Source organism: Myotis davidii, unplaced genomic scaffold (assembly GCF_000327345.1).
Source record: "Myotis davidii unplaced genomic scaffold, ASM32734v1 scaffold76, whole genome shotgun sequence".
Taxonomy (NCBI): Eukaryota; Metazoa; Chordata; class Mammalia; order Chiroptera; family Vespertilionidae; genus Myotis; species Myotis davidii.
Window position 1 is genome coordinate 1148137 of NW_006288892.1, and position 26059 is coordinate 1174195.

The 26059-nt window shown below is 45.8% G+C and overlaps 1 protein-coding gene across 1 annotated transcript in view; it reads right to left on the reverse strand.

Moving 5' to 3' along the window:
* The window catches only part of BMP6 (bone morphogenetic protein 6), a 31712-nt gene extending 7158 nt beyond the window's left edge, over positions 1-24554 (reverse strand). The window contains exons 1-5 of the mRNA XM_015562241.1: positions 24470-24554; positions 24261-24366; positions 22777-22843; positions 10063-10279; positions 9065-9262 (exon numbers count right to left, since the gene is read on the reverse strand). Of these exons, the coding sequence (XP_015417727.1) occupies positions 9065-9262; positions 10063-10279; positions 22777-22843; positions 24261-24366; positions 24470-24554 (673 nt within the window). The remainder of the gene's footprint in view (positions 1-9064; positions 9263-10062; positions 10280-22776; positions 22844-24260; positions 24367-24469) is intronic.
* Between the last annotated feature and the right edge of the window lie 1505 nt (positions 24555-26059).

Below are 26059 nucleotides of genomic sequence, written 5' to 3' on the forward strand. Positions count from 1 at the left end.
CCCCCCCCCCCCCCCCCACTGCCCCACTGGAAAGCTTGCTCTATGCAGCTCTTCCTCGTGTGCATCCTTCCTTTATAATAAAACTGTGATCCTAAGTACTAGATGTACTGGTTAATAATGTGGATTTTTTTCAATAGATGGAGTTACACATATGTTGATATATATGTGATTTGATATGTATGCTATTTTGTTGTAGTGACCAGCTTTAAAACTTCATATGTCAAATTTGCTGAAGTTGTTAACATCATAGATATTTTTACGCTTAAAAATGTCAAATTTCATGCCAAAAAAAGAGCATTTGCGGGAACTTTTAATTCATTACTTTATGATTTTGCGTCATGATGATGCACCATCATACACTTCAAAACCAGTTAAAGACATGTTAAAAGATCTTGCCTGGGAAGCAGTAACCCACCGCTGTATTCACCAGACCTTGCTTCTTCAGATTACCACTTGTTCTGATTGATGGCACACGCACTTTCTGAGCAGCACTTCAAAACGTACAAAGAAATGGAATACTGGGTCTCTGAATGGTTTGCCTCAAAACAAGAAAAGTTCTATTGGGACGGTATCCACAAATTACCTGAAAGATGGGGAAAATGTATAGCTAGCGATGGACATTACTTTGAATAAAGCACTTTTGATGTTTCTCTTGAAATTACCGTGTTTTCTTTGATTACAAAATCTGACATTATTAACTGGTACACCTAGTATAGTGCTTTCCTGAGTTCTGTGTTATTCCAGTGAACTATCAAACCTAAAGGGGGCGGTGGTCATGGGAACCCCTGAGTTTGTAGCCAAGTCAGACAAAATTGGCAGGTTGAGGACCCCATTTGCAGCTGGCATCTAAAGTGAGAGCGGTCTTGTTGAGGACCTTACCCTTGAACTTGTGGGTCTGGGTCAGTTCCAGGGGGTTGGTGTGATGACTGAATTGGATTGCAGGACACCTAGTGCTGTCAGAACCAAGACAGGGATGACTTCTGCACGTCTGCATTCCCAGTATCTCCAGCAGCCAGAACCACGGAGATGGAGTGAAAAGCTTCACTTCTGCCCCCACCAGTCCTCACTGTCTGAACCTCCTGCTCACTCACTCCATGCTCAACAAAGAGGACTTTCTCCATAAGAACAGCTGTTTCTCTTAGAGCCAGATGCTGGCATTTTGTTGATAAGTAACAATGTGTGTGTGTGGTGGGAGGGTGAGGGTGGGGGAGGAATTGGGCTCCTGTTTTTCTTCCTACAGACACACTCAGTCCAGACTTAAGTTTCCTTATAACTCCATGGTAAGTGCTGGCAGAGGATGTATAAATATTTGTGAAGGTCAATTCTCCTCAAAATACTTGTCTTCTGCTCAGGGCCAGGACCCCGAGTTCAGTGGAATTACACTGCCATGCCTTGTTTTGTTTGTAGGGATTCACAGATTGCAGAGAACCCCCCCCCCCACCCCTTGATATGTGGTTAGATGGATGGTCTGGATAGAGCCAGTGAAAATTATGCGGTTAAAATTGAACAGGCACATAGCTAGCCACTCCAGTGGGATAAAGGAAGGCAGCACAGCTTTGTCCAAATGGCTCACCAATCAAGGGAAGGGCAGAGAAGAGAAGGCCTAGAGCTGAGGAGATGCAAACCCACTAACCAGAGCAACAGAGCAGAGGCTGGCAATGCCATCCCCGGGCAGCAGTCCTTGGTCTGACTCGGGGGCTGCGTTTCTGATTCACGAGAACCACCAGGGAGGGAGTCTGAGCCCCATCCAGACCTGCATGTCAGAATGACCAGGAATGGGTCCCCTGCTGCCTGGGTGAGTCTGCGGACTCTAGACCTTGAGATGAGAGGCTCACAACAAGTGCAGCGGCAGCCCACTCACACGCTCTGTCCCAAGACACCAGCCCTCCCTGCACGTTTCCCGGACACAGCTATGGTGAAGGTCGGTCTTGGTTCTGAGAGAAATTTTCAGGGGATCTGGTCTTTCAAAGTGGAACATGAAAAGCGAAATCTGGCTCTCTAATCATTCCATGTGGTTCCTTGGCCTAAGAGTGGAAGGCAGGGCAAATGCCACCACCCCCACTAGGAGTCTGGCCCAGCCAGACCAGGCCCAAGACGGTCATCCAGAGTAACCTGGACAAGCAGGGCCCAGCCATAGGTGGGCTTGGGCAACACACTCTTAGGTGACCAGGTAACATAATAACAGTCATGAAAACCCAGGATAGGCTCCTCCACCACCAGAGGCAGGCGGCAGCTGGCGCACGCGGAGCAGGAGGGAAACAGTCTCCCACCACACACCTTCCCGCTTCCCGTTCATCAGCAGCGTCTTCCTCGCCCTCAGCAGCACCGCCTCCCAGCGCCCACTTCACAACCGCTCCAGCAGGAAAAGCTTCGGAGAAGACCGCTTCAGACCTCAATCTTTGCTCTTGTTTCCAAATAAACATCACAAACATTTAAACGGAGTTTAAATTGGTTTCATCTCATAGGAAGCTTCAGAGCTGCACCCAGGGGAAGGTGAGAAACATTAAAGTTCCAAGACACGATGCCCGGTCACCCTAGGGAAGGCCTTCCAGCAGCAGCTTCGCGCTCCGCGGTGGGAAAGGCGCCAGGACTGCCAGGCAGACCGCACGGTCCCTCTCGGGGAGAAGGGAAGTAGAAGAGAGTGGGCGGTGGGCAAGAGGGCCAGGCTGAAGCGCCCAAAGTGTGTCTTTATTAAGTCTATTCTTCCAGGACTTTGCCAAGGGGGGTTGCATCTCCTCCAAGCTTCTGAACAATGAAACCAGTGGTACCGACACACAGAAGTACCGTGTCCATTGCTAATGGTCAGACTGGGAACCAGTGTCTTCCATTTCCCACTGTGGCATCAGCTGACTCAGTGGCTGTGCCATCATTCTCCCCAGCCTCGCCTGTGTCCTTATGATCTGTGACTCCAGGTTACCTGGGGGCCGGGGACACCCGCAGGTGCTGGGAGGCCAGCGCAAAATGAGCTGCTTGCAGATGCGTCTTCCTGGCGTCCGGCTGACGGCAGGAGGGTGTGGTGATCAGGCATCTTGTCCTTGCACTGCAGACACATGAAGGCCCACCTCTGAGAGTCCTGCTCGGAGGGTGGGGACGGGGATCAGTCACATCTGGTGGGCGGCCCCAGGGGCCGATGCTGCGGCTCCCAGCACATAGAGCTCCTCACAAATCCCTGTGTGCATCCTCATTCCCATCTTCTGGCCCCTCCTAGGCCACCTTGTCCCCTTCTGTTTCATTTGTATGTCCCACGCAGGCTATGGCTGAGAGACGGTCTTCCTAGTTCTGGCTGGGAGCTCTTTCTTCTCAGCTGCTGGGCCATAGCCCTGACACTCAGCTCTGTTGGTGACAGCCTCTACTCCCAGGCCGTATGGTCGTTCTTCCCTATGATGGCTGGGCCCACGTGACAATGGGGGCCACCCCACAAGCCCCACTCAGCTCAGGCAAGCAGGACACTGCAGGGAGCATTTCTCTAATTCAGTGCAGGGAGGGCAGGGTGCTCTGACTGTTGCGTGCACCGCTGGCCTGCCACCTCCTCACAGCGTTCTCGGTCCCCAGGCAGCGGCCACGTACACTGCATGTTTGCCTCCACCCCAAACACGAGGGGCACATCCCACAGCCCTAAGAGGACATCGGGGTCAATTCCATCTGCACTTCCTGTATCTGGCCCTGGAAAGCCACACATGCAGGAGCCATGTGCTAGGAGAGCCTGGGCGCTGCCGGTTTATTTCTGAGGCGGAATCACTTAGTGCACTGAATGGCAGGCTTCCCTTACACGAAAGACCAGGAGAGTCTTAAGGCAATGAGCCCTGGGTGTGAAGGGCAGGGCCCTGAGATGATACTGATGTGCAGGGCGGGTGACATGCAGGGAGGGAGGCTGTGTGGCCAGCTTGAGGGGCACCATCGCAGCAGAGTCTGGACCGTGCACCCACCACCTGAGGACCCCAGGGAGGTGGCTGCACCTGAGCCACAGCAGCTCAAGCTCAGCCCAGGTCCCGGGGATCCAGGCAGCCCACCCACTTTCCTTTCCAACCCCAACAGCGGAGGAGGAGAGAGAAACCACAGGAGGAGGGAAGACATGGAGAGGGGAAAGGCAGAAAAGAGACAAAGGCAGGGCAACCATCCAAAATTAGGTGAGAGGGAAGAAGGGCAAGGCGTGGGCAGGCGGTGCCTCCCTTGCTGGGGCTCCTGCAGAGGGGCTCCCAGCTGGTGGGCTGACCACAGGCCTCACCGCTATGGCTGGCCACTGTCCCTGCTCAGCAGGATACACACTCAGCCGGGGAGAAGCTGGCAGGGCAGGCGCCGGGGACAGAGTGGCAGGGTCCACACTGTCTTTCCTGAGCTCAGGCTGACATCTTCCCAGAGGAAACTTGTTTGTCAGAGTGAGCAACTCCCTCCCACTTCCCTTCTCTCCTAGGATGCCAAGGGGGAGGACAACAGCGGCTGTTAAAATGGCACCTCTGTCTTCAGTGGTCTGGCCTCTCTTCCCGTATCCCCGTCCTTATCAGCCCGTCTTATCCATAACAAGTCTCTGGCTCCCACAGACCACGATCAACACAGCCATTGAGAACACGCTGGAAGGAGCCCAGCTCCTGAGCTCCGGCACGGCAGGCCGCAGGGGGACCGCCGGGATCTCGATTTCCAGTGTCTGTAACCTCATGAAGTGTTGGGGTGGGGGGAGCTTTATTTTCAGAATCTAGATTTTGTTTACGGCCTGGATGGTAGCACGAGACACCAGGCCAGCCCTATTCTTCTGCGGCTCCAGGACGCCAAGGTCTCAGGAGATCCCATTCCATGGGGCACCTGGGCCTCCCCTCAGGCTTTGTCTTGAGTGCAAAAGACTACGGAGCTAAGTTTTGTGAAAACAGACAAATACTCCCCTTGAACACTAAGTTTTAAGACCCCCTGTGCTCCGAGCACCTCTGTTCCCATCAGTTCCTAGACTGAGTCTCAAGCCCCCTGGCTCCTACAGGAGCAGCGACAGCTGGTGAATTACTGGCAGCATCTGTCCACGCCGTGTTATTAACGCCGTTATTCAGCACCGCTGCCATCAGCACCTTCGGAAGGGTGAGCCCAGGGATAGGACACCCTTCCAGGTGGTTTCTCTCCCTGATAACTACTATCCTAAGGCACGTCATGGCCAAGGAGAGTCAGTATCACACATATGGCATCTGAAATTATTCTAACGTTCAGACCACCAGTGCCATACCTGTGTCCATAGCGGTGGAGGATTAAGATTTGATTTCATTCAGAAAACTCTTAACAAGCCTCTACTTTTTGACTGAGACAGTTGGAAGCCTAGCTGCAAGGCCTAAAACTTTAATTTAAGATCAAAATGACAAATTAAAATGCCCCCTTCTTTGAAGAATTATAAATAGTCCACTCTTCCCAAGCTTTGGCGGCCCACGGAAGCCAAGGATGACCTCGTGGGGACACCTGCTGGGAACTAAAAGGCCACATATGCACTGACCTGTAAGAATGAGACCCCCTAGTCTGTGGACTGGAGTGCCCTGAAATGCACAGCAAAAAATTTCATAGTCATAATAAAGTGTCCAAGCTGTTGCTTGGATTCTGGTTACCTGCCTTATCTGGAAGCAACCAAATCCTCTCAGTTGGGAAGTTCAAGGGATAGAAGATACGAATTATCAAGAAGGTCAAATAAGTATATCTAAATGCACCAGAGCCACATTTTCCCCAGGACCTTAAAGACACATGCTTGGAAAGAGATGGAAAGAGAACTGACTGTCAGAAATGCTAACAGGTAGCTTTTGAAGAACTCATTCCAAAGGAGAGACAGGGTCTTGAGAAGTTGCTGGTTCATAGGTGGTTGGCAGAGCTGGGTGGTGGCAACATAAACATCAAGGATGAAAGAGGCCTAAAACTCTGAATTGTTAAAAGTGGCAGAAAATGTTTCCAAACTACCATTACCAAGAGCAATTGTAAGGCACACTGTTGGCAGCCGGCTGGTTGACCTGGCAGAAAACCTCACACTCACCAGCTGACTTGAAATCCCATTAACTACCCCCTCCCCAAAGATATCTTGGAAATAAGCTAGATCAGTATCTAGAATCACCACATGGGGCTCACCCCCCCAACCTCAAGGCCATTTGTTCACAGCCCTCATAATGGATTAGCCAGGTGTGTCACAGTCCCCAGAAGACAAAATAGTGAACCCCAGGCTTTGTAAAAACGATAGATGGCACTGTCCAGATGATATTCGAGCCCACTGCAGACGTGCAACACAGCGAACACCATCTCTCATTTGGAGCAGACAGCTTACAGAGCAGCCAGGGCAAGTGAAAACCTTCCAGGATGACTTCGATCCAAACCCACTGCTGGGTGCGTGTGTTTGGAAAGGTCCAGCTTAAAGGCCTGGTATAGATGTGAGAGCAGATTTTGGTGGGCAATAGGGAGGAGGCGGATGGAGCTCCTGGCTTTTCCCTTGCTGTGGACTGGTCCTGCCATCTCAGGCATCTGCAGCTCAGTCTCAAAAACAGCCACATATTTCCCTGCCATGTTTCTCCCTGAGGACAGGCAATTCAGTGAATTCTGTTAACTTCTTTACCCAGATGCAGGACGTTCTCTAGCGGGCTTCTCCTGGCGGTGTTGTTGCAGGGGAGAAATGTTAATTCCCTGGGAACACTCTGTGGAAGAAGGGGGGCAGCAGAGGCAAAGTAATCTCTTCCTTCAACCTCCTGAAAGATTTACAAGGGGAAAGGCCTGCCTGGAGTCACACCAGAGGCCACAGCTTGTCGTCTCTGCAGCATCTGCCTGGGTCACGAAGGCCCAGCAACATCTGGCCCCACCGCGGCCTGGAAAGGAAGCAAAACTGGTTGGCCCATTTCTCAGGGTAGCACACCATCTTCCTGGAATTCCCTTCTCCAAGAGCAACCTCCTCTTCTGCATGTCCACTCCCTGCACAGCACGGATAAATAAGGAAGAGTGAGCCCAGTATGGCCTCACATGAGCAATTTCTCACACCAACTTGAGAGGGTCTTTGAAGATAGTGAGAGGCAAGGAGGATCCTTCGTAGGAATACTTTCTTGGTGGGGGGGTGTCTGGCCTTTTACACAGCTGAGGCCAGAGGTATCTGTAATGAGCTCTTTGCCTTAGTACTGCTGGAAGGAGCAAAGCAAATTAGAAAGTCCTGGGCTGGGAGGTGGGGGGTGGGGTAGGAAGACCAAGAAGAAAACCAGATATACTTGTATCTTATTGTGAAATAGATAAGCTTTAATATTCATATTTAATTTAAAGTCATCAAATTGAAAAAACAAAGTTGAAAGAAACTTCGGAAAAAAAAAATTAGGTGACACTGCTAAAAACAAAATCTAAGACAACATGTTTTCTCAATTTAAAAAAATTCCAGCGTGTACTGGGGCGCGGAGGGGGTGTTGAATAAATCAAGTGAAATTTTAATTTTAAAAGCAATCAACATTTCAAGAGCTGCCTTCATATCTGAGGTCCCAGTACCAAAGTGACCACGTTCATTAATGAACAGAAGCTGCCCAGCATCGTGCCCAGAGGAAAAGCGAGATTTTCCTTCCATTCGGCAGGCTGCCCCTTTCTTCTTCTTTGTTCTTTTTCTTTTATAAACCGCAACCCTGACTGCTTCTAGTGGTAAACACAGGAACACCCATGCTGTGCCACGCTTCCAAGGAACACCGGGATGACAAGAGGCAAAATGTCACATCACGCTGGGTGGTGATCCTCAAGTTCCACATCCATGTCACCGGTCAGAGAAATGGCTGATGAATCAGAACATACGCTGCAGACACTACCTTCCTACGGGCACTTGGGGAAGCTGCATGAACTCTTTCTGGCCACTGGCGATGGCATTTGTAAACAGTCACCCGGAGGAAGGAAAGCACCTTCCAGAAGCATTTTACGTGCTTTCTGAGGGCCCTAACCTAGGCCCTGACAGCCTGCTTCCTACAACGGGATACAACACATCTGTGAGCGCTATTATGAGCCAGATCAAATGCTCCTCACTTAATCCCAGCCCATCTGCCGGGTAGTAGCCATCCCTGCTGCACAGACAAGTAACTGAAGCAGAAATGGATGAAGCTTCTCCAAGGTCACAGAGCAGTCACAAGGGAAGCAGGTTCTCGGACTGGAAAGCCCACTGCACATCTTTCACTTGCTGCTGGATTCTCGCACGATTTAAACGGCCGAAGAAAACCCAGAACGTGCAGCTCGGGCTTTGGAGTGAGATGCATCTGCGCTCGAACTGAACAGTCACTCGCTCTGTGAGGCACCGCACCTGCGCCCCTCCTTCAGGTCCCGATGCAGGGACTTCCGTGCCACTTCCTAACAAAGCACTGCACGGGAGGGACCGTTTCTGAAGAACCGGGGAATGGACATGCAAGCAGAGGGAGCTGCTTTCTCTCTCTCTCTCTCTCTCTCTCTCTCTTTGAACCTCCCTGGTCAGGGCAGGATGGGGTTGGCCCCATTACTTAGCTCCCGGGGTGAGCACATGGCCCCAGCCTGGCTTTCTGGGGCGTCACCACGAAAGAGATGATCTTGGAACTACTGGTTGCCTTTCTTACCACCACGGAGAGAGAGTCTCTCTGAGAATGCTGCCAACAAAGTAGAGAAAGAGAGATTCTTCTGAGCCCCTGGAGGCAGCCATGCCTGAGGCTAGAAGCCCTGAACATCCGGGTTAAATGAACCAATCAAACCGGGCACATGGGGCAGCCAAGGGCACTGACAAATACAAGTCCATCTGATCCAAATGTATGAAGCTTGTTTCCTTCCCGCAGCCTCCCAGGCATAATGCACTTGGGAGAAAACCTGGGATCTTTATGTGAGTGAAAAAGGAGCGGGAGAAATCTTACCAAACAGGATGCTTTTCTGGAAAAACAAGACACTCAGGATGCCTGCAGGCTGCAGACTCCATCTTTGGGTAATAAGCCTTCCCTCCGTGGCCCTAGATCATTGGTGACAATGACGAGGCAGCTGCAGGCCTTTGTATTTGCCGTGCAGAAGCTGTGCAGATATGAAACTATCCGCACATCCTTGCTCTCACTGAGGCCTGAGAGCCAACAAAGAAAAAGACTTCACCCACACCTACCTGAAGCGCTGGAGACCCGGGACACGTCCTGGGCCTGGGTGGAGCGGTTGCGACTCTGCTGGCGACGCCGACCGCTGGCTGACCTTGTGGTGCGCACGTGGACCTCACTCACTTTGAAGAAGGCCACCATGAAAGGCTGCTTGTCATATGGGCCGTCTCTGCCCACCAGGCCTGCAGCTCGGGGGTTGATGCTGAGTCCTTGAATGCAAACCAAAGCACACCCCTCTTTATTCCATGTAAACTTACTCCTGCAGCTGCATAATGGATCCTTCCCGGCCTCCCAGGGACTAAACATAAAGAATGCGGCTGAGGGGAAAGCATGTGTATTCTTGGATCTCTGGTGGCACTCTCTGGATGGACAAAATCAACACCCTCCTTCCAGCCCTAGCTGGTGTTTCTCAGTGGTTAGAGTATCAGCCCTCACACCAAAGGGTTGAGGGTTTAATTCCCCGTCGAGGGCACAAACCTGGGTTATGGCTTCGATCCCTAGCCCAGGTCAGGGTGCATGCAGAAAGCAATAGATCAACTTGTCTCTCTCACATCTCTCTCATTTCTGCTAGTCCTTTTCCTTCATATTCATTCTTTCTTTCTGATCATATTCATCCCAACCAGTGAGGTGACTTCAACGCACAGAGCAAGCCCACTCTGAGGGCCGTAAGGGGCCCTGGATCTGCTGAACTTGGGTGCTGCAGGAGAAGGGGTGCTGGGAGGGGTAGACAGGGTCAGGATTTAGTCTATGCTCCCATCTTTCTTTCTCTCAACATCATCCACCTGCCTTGCCTTGAGTGCTCACTTCCCATTGTTTCTCTCGGATCCTGGACCACCCACCCGTCTCCGAGTCCTTCCAGAGGAAGGTTTTGCTTTTCAATAGCAGTTACGAGGAAACAGTGAAGGAAGTCATCGTGAGCTGTGGACTGGGCTGTAAACCATGGAGCTCTCATAACAGTTGAAGAGGAAATGAATGACAGCAGCTGGTGGCCTGATTTTGGCAAACTTACCATCCCGAGTCACCACGCTCAGCTGAAGCCCCATGTTGTGCTGTGGGGTCACGACCCACAGATTGCTAGTGGCCGTGATGTCAAATTCCAGCCAGCCTTCTTCCGAGGCCCACACTACGCGGGTGTCCAGCAGAAAGAGGTCAGAGTCTCTGAAAGAAAGAAGAGGCAGTGCCGTGAACGGCCGCTGTCCCCTTAGCTCACTCTCGCCCTGTCCTGCCTGGTGTCACAACAAAAGATGCCGGAGTCAGATCGGGTCCCACGGAAAGCAGTGCCCAGCGACCTGCCGCAGCTCTGGCGGGCGCGGCACCACAGCTCAGGTGCTGACACGTGGAGAGGTGACTGTGCCAGGGCCTGCAGAGAAACCGGCTTTCTCTGAAGATGGCAGGGCCCCTCAGCTTCACCCACAGCCTCGCTACGATGCTCACGCAAATCTCTAGTGGGATTAGGATAAATGACAGACAGATAGATAGGGTCATATTGTTCCTTACTTTATGGCTAATGAACTCTAGAAGGAGAGAAAGTCGGGGAGGGGGGAGCGCAGTGAGGAAAAGGATTAAGAAAATATTAAAATCGGGATCAATATGAGCTTTCACAAAGTTGTGCTTTGCTCATTTTCTTTTTAACATTAAGATCTGACACTCTTCACGTTGAAATGAGGAGAAACCAGAAGCCACATCATATTTCTGAGTAATCGCCGGTTCTCTTCCTTTAATTAAGGTATTTGCATGGTCTATGGTGAGTGTCAAGTCCTCTCCTGTCAGGACTGTGTGATGTGGGTGTATGTTGAGTGATTTTAAAGTTTATCCCAGTGCAGCTGTGAGCCAGGCTGGGGTTCTTTGAGGCAAACTTGTCGGGTCCATTCCTTCCATTGGGCTCCACAGGGAATATTTTTATACTTTTTACAGTTTTCAACTAACATAACCTTAGGGGTTGTGGGAAGACAGAGTGAGGGTTTCTTCCTGCTCGCCCACATGTCATGGTAGAGCAGTACCAGGGGACGGTCCCCTTCGTGCTGTAAGGACACTGAGTCTGAGCCCAGAATGCCCGTGATGGGGAGGGCACGTGTTTTGGTCAAGGAAAGATTTAAGTTCCCTGGTGCTGGCAATATTTTCCTGAAATATCTTAGAGCTGTGGTCAGCAAACCACGGCTCATGAACCACATGCGGCTCTTTGGCCCCTTGAGTGTGGCTCTTGCACAAAATACCACGTGCGAGCACGCACGTACAGTGCAATTGGAACTTCGTGGCCCATGCGCAGAAGTCGGTATTTTGTGGAAGAGCCAGTATTTTGTGGAAGAGCCACATTCAAGGGGCCAAAGAGCCGCATGTGGCCCACGAGCCGCAGTTTGTTGACCACTGTCTTAGAGGATAGAAAATTACTGGAATTAAATATTAAATTTAAGACGAGCATGTCAATACTAATGAAGTACATTTAAATCAGTGATAAAGTGTTTCCATATACTTTACTTTCCTCAGTCGTTAGGACAATCTCGAAAGCTGGGGAGAACATTGCTATCCCCATTTTACAGCTGGGAAAACTGAGACTCAGATGTGAGGTTAGTGCCATGCGGCCAAGATCAAAAACTGGTAAGTGAAAGAATTAGCCAGTGAAAAGAATGTGGACTCAGTTTCCCATAATGAAATCCTGCCTTCTGAGATTACCCAAGACAACCTGTGACAAGTGAATACAATTTATCGCTATTCTTTTGAATATCTGTGAGGCCCGTGAAACATCCGAGTTAAGAATTTTAGATTTCTCAGAGGGGAAACTATTTTTCCTGTTTACATGGCTTAGAGTTAGAAGAAAACGCTATTGTCATCTTCTCCAAGCTTAAAACAGTAGGTACAGCTAAAAGTAGTTTACTCAGCTGCTGAACAGAGTCTGCAGGGGGCACATTCAGGCCTGCCATCTTTAAAGTGCTCTCCTACCCGCATGTGTCACACCCCTGCTGACAAATCAGCCCCCCTCCCTGTTACTGAGGTAACTGTGAGCAGGGAGATGGGGAGTCCATGGAAAACAGCAAGAGGGGATGGCAAGTCCAAAGCTTTGAAGTTCAGATGCAAGAAGACATAAATACTGCTCTGGAAGGTCGGAGAAGCCCTTATCCAGCAATAACAGCCCTATGGACAGTTCTGTGGGAGAAGCAGCCTGGGCCCGAGGAAGCACAGGACAGATGCTCCTCAGAGCAGCACCCTCGAATGAAAATGCTGTGGGAATTTTGGGCGTGAGGCTGCCCCTGAGGCAAAGAGCATCAGTGCGTGGGCTGTTGCCACAGGTCCCTTGTTGCTACTTACAGAGCTTCAGTGATACACACAATGTTTAAACTCTTGTAACAAAGACGGAGAAATATACAAGAGCAAGTGGGGGGTGGGACAGAAGGCCAGCTTCCAAAAACAGGTGAGAGAAAGCAGAGAAAAGGAAAAAAGAGAAGGGTTAAAGAGGGTGGACATGAATCAAAAGCTAAACATGGGAAGAGTGTTGCTAAGAAGAAAGATAATAACTACAATGTGGAAGAAATTAAATGTCCAGGGAGAGTGGACTCAGAGAGCCCAAGTGTCTATCTTGTCTCTGCTCCTAAGAATTCCTGTTTCTTCCGCTCCCCTGGCTGCATAGTAAGGACAAGGCCGTAAGAGCCCCGTGGGGTTCAGGGGTTCATGAACCTGGTCCAGCAGCTGAGGGCAGGGAGAAAACCCTGCTCACTGGCAGTCAGACAGTCTCAGATTTAGATGATTAAATCCGGGACACTGAGGAAGGGAGGTGAGGTGGAGCATGGACTTAAGATACTGGACTAAGTGGAGAGAGAAACAACAAATCTTTACTGTGCTTTCGATACACACGTATGCGCCAAGAGCCTCTCTACTCCTTGGGGAGCCTGGAGAGGCGGGTCCTGTAGCTGACAGCTCGGAGCCTAGAGAGGGTAAGCGTATTAAGGTCACAGGTATTAAGTGGGCTGACCAGAACTGAAAGTCAGAGCCCAAACTCATAGCCACCACATTTCTCAAAAGCAGTCAAGAAACGTCCAAGGCACAGGTTGAAATGACTGAGCAAAGGCTCAGAGTAAGGTAAGGGAGCACAATGTACTGCACGTAAATGCCAAAGTCGGGTGGATACAGAAAACACATGAATGTACTCAGGGCTGGCACAGGATCCTATCAGGGTACGGAGAGGAAGGGGGAAGTGTGTGAGAGGGATCCGAGAGGGACCGCCCAGTCTCGCTCTATCCCTGCTCCTAGGCAGGACACTCTCGATGAGACTGAGCCCACCACTGACACGCAGTCATACAGCCATGGTGAGGAACTCTCAGAGTCATAGCTTTAAGAAATAACTGTGCTGGCTCACCCTCAATGCTTCCAATAGCTCAGGTATTTAAGAGCCACGATTTATGGCAAGTCAATGAAATGGTTCTGGTCCACTCATTAGACTTTTAGAACTAGTGTTTGTGGATGAGGTCAACCATGTGTGGTCCATCCCATCGCACAGCCTCCAAGGCACCTATCCTTGTCAGTGATATTCCATCCGGCCGTGGAGCAGACGGCACTAGGGGCAAACACAGTGGGTTTCTCTCTTTGCCCTTGGAGAAGGTCAGGGGGCATTTCAGTTCCTGATTTTGACTTTTCCTGACAAATGCTATCCATCAAAGTCACACTGCCCTGGATAAAGTACAACTGTGCTTACTACTGGCCACTTCAGTAGGAAAATGTTCTTCATAAATGGAATTATAGGTTTGAAGCAAGCAGATTTTTGAAATATTTGATAAGGCGAGTCTGTAGTTTGTTCCTTTACTTCTTCATAACATATTCCTGTGCCATTTATGGGTCTGGACTTAATGGCAAATTAAGATACAAAACAACATTCATACATTGGTGAATCAACTTTATGCAATAATGAAAATTCAATTTTCAAATTGGATGAAAGTCAAAGGAGTCAATCATCTTAGAATATTAGATAGTAAAACAAAGATTTGTATTTTTTCCTTATGCATATATCATATGCAGAGGATTATGTTTAAAATTTTGCCACTAAAAAGACAGAAAAGAAGTAGGATTTGAAAAGATAACACTACAACTCAGGATAAACTACTACTACTACTACTACTACTACACACACGCACACATACAGATTTGAGTAACATAGGTGAATAGACATTATCTATAATAATAAAAGCATAATATGCTAATTAGACTGGACAGCTGAACGACCTTCTGGACGTCCTTCCAGATGAAGCTGGGGCTGCGATGAATTCCGTGCATCGGGCCTCTAGTTACTATATAATCAGATAAGTTCTCATTGATTTTATGCCACTTGATATTACCCAAATTTCATCTCAAGGACTAGCAGGGCATGAAGAGAAGGTTCAAATATCAAAGGGACATTTTATCTTCAACAAAACAATAAAAATCACTTTGCTGTCAGAATATTAACATAGCAAAGCCCGTACATGGTGCTTACTACATTACTGTACTAAGTGCTCTCACATATGTTAACTCCTCACAACCACCATAAAAGGTAAGTCATATTAACACCATTACAGGTGGGCAGATAAGGAAACTGAGGAACAGAGAGGTTAAGTAGTTTGCTCATGGTCACACAACCAGTAAGTATAGAGCTGGGGTTTGAAACCAATCTATTTGTCTCAAATGTTACATATGTTCTTAGCTGTCATAGCAGCCATTCTCCAGTTTAGCCTGCATTGGAACCTCCTGGAAGCCTGTCAACACACAGACTGCCAGGCCCACCCCAGAGTTCCTGGGGTGGGACCTGAGAATTTGCATTTCTAACAGGTACAGCAGATGCTGATGCTGCTGGGCTGAGGACCACACTTGGACAGCCTCTGACCTACAGCATACCCCCTCTCTCTTATATACGGGTAGTTTTACCTTTACCTGCTTTTTAGACCTAAGGTTCAAAGCTATCTGCTGTCAAGATTTCTTGCTCCTCTCCTTAAACAGTGCAAAGCAAACGTGGATTGCTCCTCAAGTAACTGTCTGTCTTATGGACTGACCTTACCCTCAGGGAGTTATCAACATGGACTAATCATTGGAATCACAGGTAAGACCAAGTTCAAGGCAGCAGTATTTTGAGAAGGCTTGCTTCTATGTGTCTCAGACAGGGAGAGAGCAGAAGGTAGAAGATTATTTTATACTAAGGGCCCAGTGCATGAATTCATGCACCTTGAAAGGAACTGTGGGCAGCAAGGCTGTGGTAGGCACAGGGCAGGTCATGGCCCATCCTCCGTGCCCCTGCCTGGCCCCTCCTGCTGCAGCCCCAGTCCCCTGTCTGCCAGCAGTCCTGCACCTGCTGACAGTGTGGAGCAATTGGAGCCAGCACCAGCAGCAGGTATAAGCGGGGCTGTCGCCAGCAGCAGGTGTGAGAGGTGGCTGCCAGCCCTGATCTCCCCTCAGGAGCAGGGGGAGGTGGAGAAGCCTTGATGCTGCTCGCACCTGCTGATGGCGCCAAGTGATCAGGGCTGGCGCCAGGCTCTGATAGTGGGTGTAAGCGGTGGCTCCAGTGCCGGCAGCAGGTGTGAGCGGCGGGCAGGACTGTGGTGTGAGAGAGCAAAGAGTTTTCAGTAACCACCAGAGGCTCACCCCGATGATAGCGACTGGTGCCCTGCCTTGGTCTGGAGCCCCACTCACCTGCTCCACCATCCCGCCATGGCCAACGCCTGCCATGTTCCGCGCATGCCCCCTGGTGGTCAATGCACGTCATAGTGACCAGTTGTTCCACTGTTTGGTCTATTTGCATATTAGCTTTTTATTATATAGGATAAATTCATGGCTACCTAACCTGCCTTCTTTGGCCATGTAAACAAATGATGTTTCCAAAGACTGGGGTACACTCCTACACGCCCTGGAGACTGCACACAGATTAAACAAGGAGTTCTGCACCTTTTATACAAATCTTACATGTTTTAGTTCTCATCACAATCCTACATTTCCATATCCTTATCCAATAGGGGGAAATAAAGCAGCAACAATACTGTTAATTTGTGATTTTTTAAAAAGATGTTGCACAAAATAAGCTTAACTACTACCATGGCCTGCCTCCCACAGCCCTGGCCATCCTGGCAAGAAGGTGCTTACACCAAAGCAATCCATGCCTGGGAATGAATAATATAGAAGGCATAGTTTCCAGAAATAAAAACCTATTTCCTTTTCTCTTTCATGTTTACCAAGTGGATAAGCAGTTCCCAAACAAGAGTTTCCTCTGCCCACCACACCCTGATGTCTCCTCGCTCCCAAATTTAGCATTCTTTTGAGTATATGCAATTCTTTATGACAACTTTAATTCCTCTCTGTGACATACTTTTCTATTCTGTGCCTTTACAAAGAACAGAACATACATAGGCTGAGGAACAAGGTTTGGCAGCTTCTTAAGCCTTTACTTGTTACAATTCAGGCAGATCATTCTAAGTCTAAATAATATGCACCCACTAAAAAGATAAAACTAACTAGTTACATAACCCAAGCTGTGGGTCAGTTGTATTCTCCCTTTTTCAGGGGCAAAGGAACAAATACTGAAAAGTTCAATGCCTGCCTGAGGCCCACACTGAGTGCGCCAGAGATGACCAAGTCAGCAGTAAGATTTCAGGAGTCCCTGAGGATCATACCTGTGAAAGCCAGACACAGAAAGAGAAACAGGTGTGGCTGCGCATAGTGATAAAAGGCTTTGATTTTCTCCTGCCAGACCACAATGGTGTCCTCCTATCCTGGCTTTCTCAAATTTGCCCTTCTCTTCAAAACAGAAAACAGTCTCAGATATCTCACTTTTATCTCAGTGATGATAAAAGTCCAATCACTTCACTTCAGCAGGCAGCACTGAACATCCAACAGAATTCATAGAGCAATCAGTCTATAAAAAATGCCTTTCCAAGGAAACCATCCTCTGAGATCCTGGAACTGGATCAACTACTGGGTTCAGGTCTTATTTTCAGAACTACACTATTTGGTTAATGAATCAAATATCAACATTTGTGAGGATTTATTATAAAGACTTCCAAGTAAAATATGATACTTCAGAGATGTATGCTTCTGACTACGAAGTGTCAAACACTCCCACTAAGAATAAGTTTAAAAAAACAAACCTGTTTGAAGTTATCTTAGAGCAACTAACACCACCAATACTTGATGAGTCAAGATCTTCGAAAGAAGGGAAATGCATGAAGGTAAGCCCTGTATTTGCTGTTGCCTTTTCATCTTAAAGCACTTGTTAACTCCTTGCATGAGGCATAGATGGCAAACAAAGGAACAGCAGCCTAGAGTTTGGAGCAATGTCACTGGCTGGGACCACTGAGTGTAAGGCAGCTAGGACTTGAAGGGCTAAGGTCCCAAAGGAAAGGAGCTGCATAGAAGTGAGCTCATAAATGTGATCTCATAGAATTTTGGGTTCACTTCCTCTAGGACCTTGGCTCTTCAAGTTCTGGCTGAGTTGAACTCCAGTATTTTGCCAAATACTAGGCTGTGTATGCATGGAGTAAGAAGCTGAGAAAACAAGCAAAAAAAAAAAATGCTTAGAGCATAAAAAGCAAAGCAGACTTTTTGGCAGCATTACAATGCTGGGGAGTTAAACGTTAGAGTTCAGAGCCCACCAAGGAAGATGGGCCCTGGTAAACAGCCTTGACCTTCAGCTGAGACCTCTACAGGGCTAACTTCTAGGAGAAAGAGAAAACCAGAAACAGATGAACCTCAACACATCCTGAAACCCAGCCTCAACTTCGACAAAAAGGACAAGGTAATCTGCTTGCATTTTGTCTGCTTTCTAGAAGAAAATAAAATCCAGTCTGGAAGATAACAGTATCTAGGAATATTTTTCATAAATAATGTCAAGAATTTAATTTTAAAAATTATCAGACATTCTAGGAAATAAAACCAAGTGAGGAAAAATCAAGGGAACAAACAGATAATGGAAATAGATCCATAGGTGATCCAGATAATAGAGTTAATCAGACACGATTTTTGAATCTGCCTTATAAAAAGAGGATAATAAATTACAAGTAGGGCCTGTTCCAGGGATGTGAGTTTGGTTTAACATCTGAAAGCCTTTAAATGCAATATACCACATTAACACTAGCAAGGAGAAAAATCATATCATTATCTCCAAAAACTCAGGAAAATTTTTTGATAAAATTTTACACTAATTTCTAATTTTAAAGAAACCTCTTTAGGAATAGAGAAGAATTTCCTTAATCTAATAAAGAGTATCTACAAGAATGTTTATAGAAAACATCATCCTTGATGGTAAATTATTAAATCTTCCCTCCTCCAATCTGAGGTTAGAAATCTGACAGAAATCTGAATGGAATTCAACATTGTACTGGATGTCCAGCTAGCACAACAAAACAAGAAAAAAACTATAAGAAATACAAAGGAAGAAATAAGACTGATACTTATAAATGACATGATTATCCCATATAATAAAAGCTTAATATGCTAAGTGTCCAACCCTTCATTCAACCATTTGACCAGTTGCTATAACACGCACTGACCACCAGGGGGCAGATGCTCCAACCAGTAGGTTAGCTTGTTGCTGGGGTCCAGCTGATGGGGACTGGACGAGATGGGCCAGACACACCTTAGACAAGGGGTGGGCAAACTTTTTGACTCGAGCAAACGGGCCGGATCCGGCCAGTGGGCTGTAGTTTGCCCACGGCTGCCTTAGACCCTTCTGCAATCCCTCCCTGGCCCTGATCATGTATCGGTGGGGTCCCTTGGCCTGGCATGCACCCTCTTGCAATCTGGGACCCCTTTGGGGGATGCCAGAGAGCTGGTTTCGGCCCGATCCCCACAGGCCAGGCTGAGGGACCCTACCAGTGCACAGATCCGTGCACCGGGCCTCTAGTATTTATAGAGTTTCCAAACTATTGCTCAGGAAAATTATTAGAATTTATATGTGAATTTTCAAGGTTGCTGAATAAAAGAACAATATACAAATTCAATTGTATTTTTAAATGTGAGCAAAAAACAATTAGACAGTGAAATTTTAAAAAGCTAATAATACCATTTATAATATCATATAAAACTTACAGACCTGGAGTAATTCTAATAAAAAATATTCAAGAAACAAAACCACCAAATATGGATAAGTTAAAGACAACCTAAGTAAATACAATATTATTGGATTGGAATACTCAATATTGGTAAGAGTTAATTTCTCCCAAATTGATGGGCTTCTGAAATTCCAATCAGAAACCCATCAATTTTATTTTGTAGAAATTGAAATGCCTATTTTACAATTTATATGGGAATGCAAAGGTCTATAAATAGCCAAGAAAATCTCAAGAAATAAAATTGTAGAACTTACACACCAGACATCAAGCCTTCTTTAAAAACTAAAAGTACAGCATTGGTGGAAGAAGAGAAAAATTAACAAATGGAACAGAATAAAGATCCCAGAAATAGACCCACACATATGTGATCACCTGATTCAGGACAAAGATACCACTGAAATAAACTGAAAACAAAATGTATTTTCAATAAGTACTACTAGACCAATTAGATTATTCTATTCTTACACAGCTGGTATATCTAATCAACTTCAATAGCTCAAATATCTGCTACTGTAGTTTAGTTCATTCTGCTGAGCTAAGCACTTCCATATCCCTTTGCCTCCTGGGCATCCCTACCACGACTCAAACATGTCCAAACCAGACCTTATCTCCATTCCTCTTCCTGACTTATTCTTGTGGTGCTTAGCTCTGTGAGTAGTTTAGAGAAGCATATCAATCTAACCATTCTGAGAAAATGTGTATTGGTCCTTTGACAGTTATTTTCTCTCCTTGGACAATTATATTCTATCTGCAAAATAGGTCAGAATTGGTGAATTTTGTCAAATATTTAGTTTAAGCAATAACTCAGTCTGGTCTTTTTTCAGGACCCTGGGCTGGCTCTGGGGTGTCCTAAGGAAATCTTTCTCAGTTTGAAAACCAACTCTCTAGCAGCACTGCCTTGTTTCCTAGATTCAGAGATGAATTTCTTCACTTCCCAAGGATTCTGAAACTAGGATAAAACATACAGGGCTAGCAAAGTAGGTTTACAGTTGTTCGCATGGAAAATAAAACAATAATTAATAAATAGTAATGGAAGAATCAACTCTGTGTTTCACATACTCACAACTGTAAACTCCTTTTGCCCCACCCTGTAGGAACCAAAGTTAAAAAAAGTATATATATAAAAAAAACCACTTTGCCTATTTGCAAACAGAGGAGTAAACTGTGATACTGCTTATACCAGGAATAATGAATTTTAAACTTGGTAATTATTTCTTCTTTAAATGCACCATCGATAGAGCATGAAAAGTTATCAGCCCTAACCAGCTTGGCTCAGTGGATAAAGCATCGGCCCAAGGACTGAAGGGTCCCAGGTTTGATTCCAGTCAAGGGCAGATACCTTGGTTGCAGGCTCGATCCTCAGCCACAGTTTGGGCGTGTGTGGGAGGCAGCGGATCGATCAATCGATGTGTCTCTCTCACATCGATGTTTCTCTCTCTCTCTGTCTCTCCCCCCACACCTACAACTCTGTTTAAAAATCAATGGAAAAATATCCTCGGGTGAGGAGTAACACACAAAAAAACAAAACAAAAAAAAAGGAAAGAAAAGTTATCATATACACAAAAAATAGACTATCACTGCTAAGCACAGCAATCACCAAAACAAATGGAACAGAACATGGTATTTCAAAACTAGCAGAGGCAAATGCGGCCAATTCATGGACCAATAGGACCCTCTTTCAGACACTGAACGTGCTCCTCTGTTAAAATTTCTGGCTGGCTCTCAGGAGATGCTCTTTGACTTCTAAGTACACAAAACCAATTAAAACCAGTAAACATATGTCTTTTAGCCAAATAAGAAATGTACACCAACGTGATATTTTTTTAAAGGCCTCAGAATTGCCCTATGAATCTAAAGGTGCCAGAGAAGTAAAGATCATGGTACATCTTATGACAAGCAACATGCTACCATGATGCTACTGTATATGAGTAGGAAAGGTCAACATTATTCAGAGTATCTAGGTATGAAGTCAGCTTATTGTGTGTGAGATGCAGAAGACAGTGGTGAAGTAAATGGACAAATGTATAATACTGTGAATAAGTACAAATACTTCTGTATACATTTATTCTAGTCTTCCTTCCCCTTCATTCCCCTCCTCTAGAAAAGCTGCTAATAGATCAATGCTTGGTCAATAGACCAACAAAGGTTTGCAAAGGTTTTCCATAGGAAGGCCTTGAAAGTCAATGTACCAGGGCCTGAATTCTAAGACACATTTTCACCTCCAAGAGAACTGTCTCAGTTGCTATCCAAACAGAAGCATCCTTGGATGTTCCCATCAAGCCAAGGAGATGGAGATGTGGAGCATGCCCGTAGGAGACTGCTTACCGCTTTCTGGCATTTTACCTTTATCTTGGGACTGTCCTCACATCATCGGGCTGACTTTTGGGAAGCATAGCAGACAAGTTTAGGCATAATTTGGACTTGGCAAAATTCCTATGTACCACGTTTCATTCTCTAATAGGTAATATGCCTGTCCTGCTTAACTGATGGGCTCATGGTTAAATCCTAATGAGGGAATATATGAGAAGGTCTTTTCCAAACTCTCACTACTATGTAAATGCCAATTTTTACCAGTGTCATCATAAAAACATAATGATTTATAACACCAGATGTTAACACCAAACTCATCTTAAAATCTTAAAGTGTAAACTCCACACCATAGCACAGGGCACATTTACAAAACCAAGTACAAAGGCACCCTGGACTCTGCTGGTTTAGCTGTCACTCTCCTGGGGGGTTAATCCCACTTTGCTCTATGGGTTGCTCAGAACTTTTCAGGACTTAGATTCCATCTCAGAGCTTATTCTCAGGTTTTGAATAAAGTATCACATATTTCCCTGTTCTTACTCAAAGTACCATCTAGTCAAGTAGTCCCTTTTTTAACTTACCTGGTCTAATGATTTCTTATCAGTCTGAGGAATATGTTTCTGTAGCGATCACAGCAATGACCCAGCTTTCAAGAATCTTCCCTGACCCTCCCTGGGTCGGGCCTCCTAGCTGCCATTTATACCAGGAGGCCCAACACAGGGCTTATTCTGCCCCAGCTGTGTATATGAGGGCATTGAAACACCTGCCTTTCTTTTTTCTTTTGCAAGGAGGCCAACTATTTTGCAACACACACACTTTTTAAAGTAAGTTAATCCATCAAATACTACAAATTTCACTGGAACACAGATTAGACAAATAAGTTTATTTACAAGCCTGGAGAATTGTTTTCGGCCAAGACACCCCAGTCATAGGCTTAACTCTGAGGCCCCTGCAAGAACATGAGGGGACAGCAGGAGGCCTGGCCCCTGGCCCACCCACAAGAAAAGAAAATATCCTACTGGCCAACCAGAACCCTTCAAAAGCATGAAATTCTTTCAATTTCCCCAGTATCTTCCCTTTTCCTATACATAAAAATTAAACATGCCCAGTCACGAAATATCTCCATCCTAGAAGGCGGAGAAACTGCAACTCCACTTTGACAGAGTCATCAAAGGTTGGGGCAGTTGGGGATTTTGTTTTCCAAACTCACTGCTGGCCCCGAGGAGGTATGACACCACCATCTGAAGCACAAGGCAGCTGCTCATTTTTGGCTGAAGTTCAATATAAACCTTACAAATGGTCTGCTAGCTCTCTTTTTAAAAATAATAATTAAAAAAGAATTTTATAGTCACAAAACCCACAATCTTAGTGTTTTCACTATAAAGCTTTTCCTGGAGGCCAGAGAAAGCCATGTATTCTGACAAAGTTCTGAGCCAAAAAGGTACCAGGAGGTTATTTCCACCAGAAAAATATAACGGGACAGATAATGAGGCAGGTTGAAAATCAATGGCTCAAGCAGTTCCAAAGACTCTCTGAATACCAATTCTCCCTGAAGTATCAAAAGATGAAAATCTAGCAACAATTAGTTTACTTTTCAAAAGTGGCCCTTAGCAGTTAAGTCATCGAGTATGCTTTTATTTAGGAGTGAAAACAAGACATCAACAAACTTCCCATTCATTCTGAAATTTTGGTTACTTATAAAGAGGCCATAATGACTATATTTTACTTATTATTTAACCATTCCAGCAACAAGTCACATACAACCATCAGCGTGTATGTTCAGCACCATGATGGTCCTCCAAACCTGGCAAGTGTCCTTCCTTCTTCCTTATTTATTTCCCTCCTTAGAGATTTGAATATGCATTAGGGCCAAATGTTGAATGGTGTTCTCAAAACTAAAATAAACCTTTTATGGGACAAGTTAACATTTATTATTATTTTGGTGTGCATATTTGTGACAGATCCACACACAGACTTACAATTTCAGGATAAATTAAAGTCTTTTCCTAAATCTTTAGACATTCTTAGGAAGTCAATAGACCTCCAAGAACTGGAGCAAGAATGTGCACTTGGTTTATAAAGCCAAAGCTAGCAAGTCCCTCACACAGCCTGTAAGTGTGGGATTCCCTACCCATCTGCATTCTCTTCCTTCCACTTTTATCTTCGTATCTGATTCGCTGGTCCCATCTCATGCACACTGAAAAGTCTACAGCATCGCTAATCTACTGTGCACCAGCACTCCACCCTCCCCAAACTACTAAACTGACCCCTAAATAGGAAGCAAAATTCAAGGTCGTTGGCTTGTTTTCTGTGTGCTATAGGTTTGAACTAACTGCTGTAATACTTCTCTCTTCAGCCCTTCCTCTAAATATCACTCCATGGAAGTTTTTTTTTTTTTAATTGCTAGGAAGGCCCATGAATGTATTTGTAGTTATTTTATAAAATGACTTGGCTTCCCTTCAGAAAATCAGAATAATGCAGACACAGGGGAAAACAAGTCCATTGTTCCCTGTATCCAAATGATAAATACATTTCACTCACACATACACACACACACACACTCATTTACTCAAGGACATATCATACATATGTACAATATATGTGTATGCACAAATATGTAGCCTTTTTTTTCACTTGAATTAGTATCATTTATAAGCATCCTTACATAATTTTCACGTGTGAATTTATTTTAACCATCCTCCCTCATCATTAAAAGTAGGGTCTAAACAACAGTGGGAAACATTTTATCCCCAATAAGTCACATGTTTTCCGATCACAAGGGATGCTTAGTAAATACAGTGGCTTACTTGAGAAAGGAAAACCATTTGGAAAGTCTTCAACTTACAGCAAAAAATCTTCCTGCTCCGCCTCACCCTCAGGAATCTGGGATAAGTTGAACTTGAACTCTTTGTGGTGTCGCTGGCGAGGGGAGAACTCCTTGTCGTACTCCACTATAAGATTAAACAAGAGAGAGTGACAACTATTGTTACTTGACTAGGTGCCACAGGCCCAGCTCAAAAGAAACTCTCCCATTTTAATTCATAAGTGGATTACAGGTTACCAATGGCTCATAGAGGATTGGGGTGATGGAGAGAACATTGGCTAGGCTGTCAGGCAGACTGGGATTAAAATCCTCCATTTTACCCAAGGATTAAATAAAATGCTTACATTTTCTTTCATTTAAATACTTTAAATACTTAGTCTCACTAAGTTGCATGAAAGCAAGTTATTTAAACTCTTGGCTTCTACACAGGGAAGTTGTGAGAATTAAGAAAACAATAACACATCAGGTGATCCTGGCCCTGATCCCCGCTCACCACCCACACTCCACCTTCCTGCGGCTCTGCCCCTCAGACCATCAGCAGTGGACAGGACAGGGGTAGTCCTGAGCCCGCCTTTGGTATCAATCGTGCTGTGGGGAGGACAGTGAGCAACGCATTTGCCTAGGCCTGAAGCTCCACGTGTCCTCAAGTTGTGCCTGCTGCTCAGTGGAAGTTTTTGTTGAAGGGTTTAGGGTAAAGCTTCATGGAAAATGCTGCTCTGATAACGTTCACTGCCCTCCCTGTGCAGGTGGGCCCTGCGCGCTGTGAACGGCTGGAGTCTCCATTTGACCTGCACATAGAACCAAAGTATGAAAACAAAGATGAAAACTAATGGGCAACTTGCTATTTTCCAATGCTGTTTCTTACATTGAGAAAGGATGGAGTCTAAAACCTGTTTGTGTGTTTTTTTTTAATGAAATCTTTTCCCTGCTTGAAGAGAAGCCAAATTATGAAAAACTGCAACTACTAATTATCATTTTCAGCTTTCAGATGTCTGAGTGGAGTCTGTGTGAGAGAAATGGTATCAGCCTCAGATGCTGAACCCATGATCCTTATAAAGAAAAATGGAGCGTCCCCCTTTACCCCCCGTGAACCCTTGCTCTCTCCCCAGAGTTCAGAAACCGTCTGCCCTGCTGTTCCTGTGAGTTCTTTTCTGAATGGCAACACAGTAAAATCTCATGAGCAAAGTAATCCTTTATGACAAGGTTTTCCCAAGGGCTTGTGGGTAGAAAAAAAAATCAAATTATTTGCCCCCTCTGACTGCCCACTTTCTCCCATGTGTGTTGTTCTCCATAATTACCAGAGAAAAGCTTTGGAGATTTAGCTTCTTTAAAAAAAAAAGCTAATAACTCTTTATAAGAACCTAAGACCTTGATGGCATTTGCAGAAGCTAAGGAAAGGTAAGCCATCTGTAGGTATGAGTTTTTAAATAAAGAATTTTTGAAATTGCCCTGTGACTATGCAACAAATCCTTTAGATTCAAGTTCTCTCTCTTTTTTATTTAATTTTTGGGGTTAATAAAAGGACAAGCTTTGGCTTATGTAACAGCTTGAATATAAGTAAAAAAAAGGTCTAACCAGAAAGTAAACCATAGTTTAGTCCCAACAAGAGAGCAGGTTTTCTAATTAGTGGCTAAGCATGAAAAGCAATATTGTTGGGGAGTTCACCCGAGGCCACCCACACATGACGGTGTATCACTTTCCCCTAAAACTGATCTGCCTTTTAAGTTTGATATGTTATCATCAGTGGTTAAAAAGGGAATCGAATCTGATTTCCCAAAGAGACTTTCTAAAAAATAGTCGCACAGCTTTTCTAAGGGCCT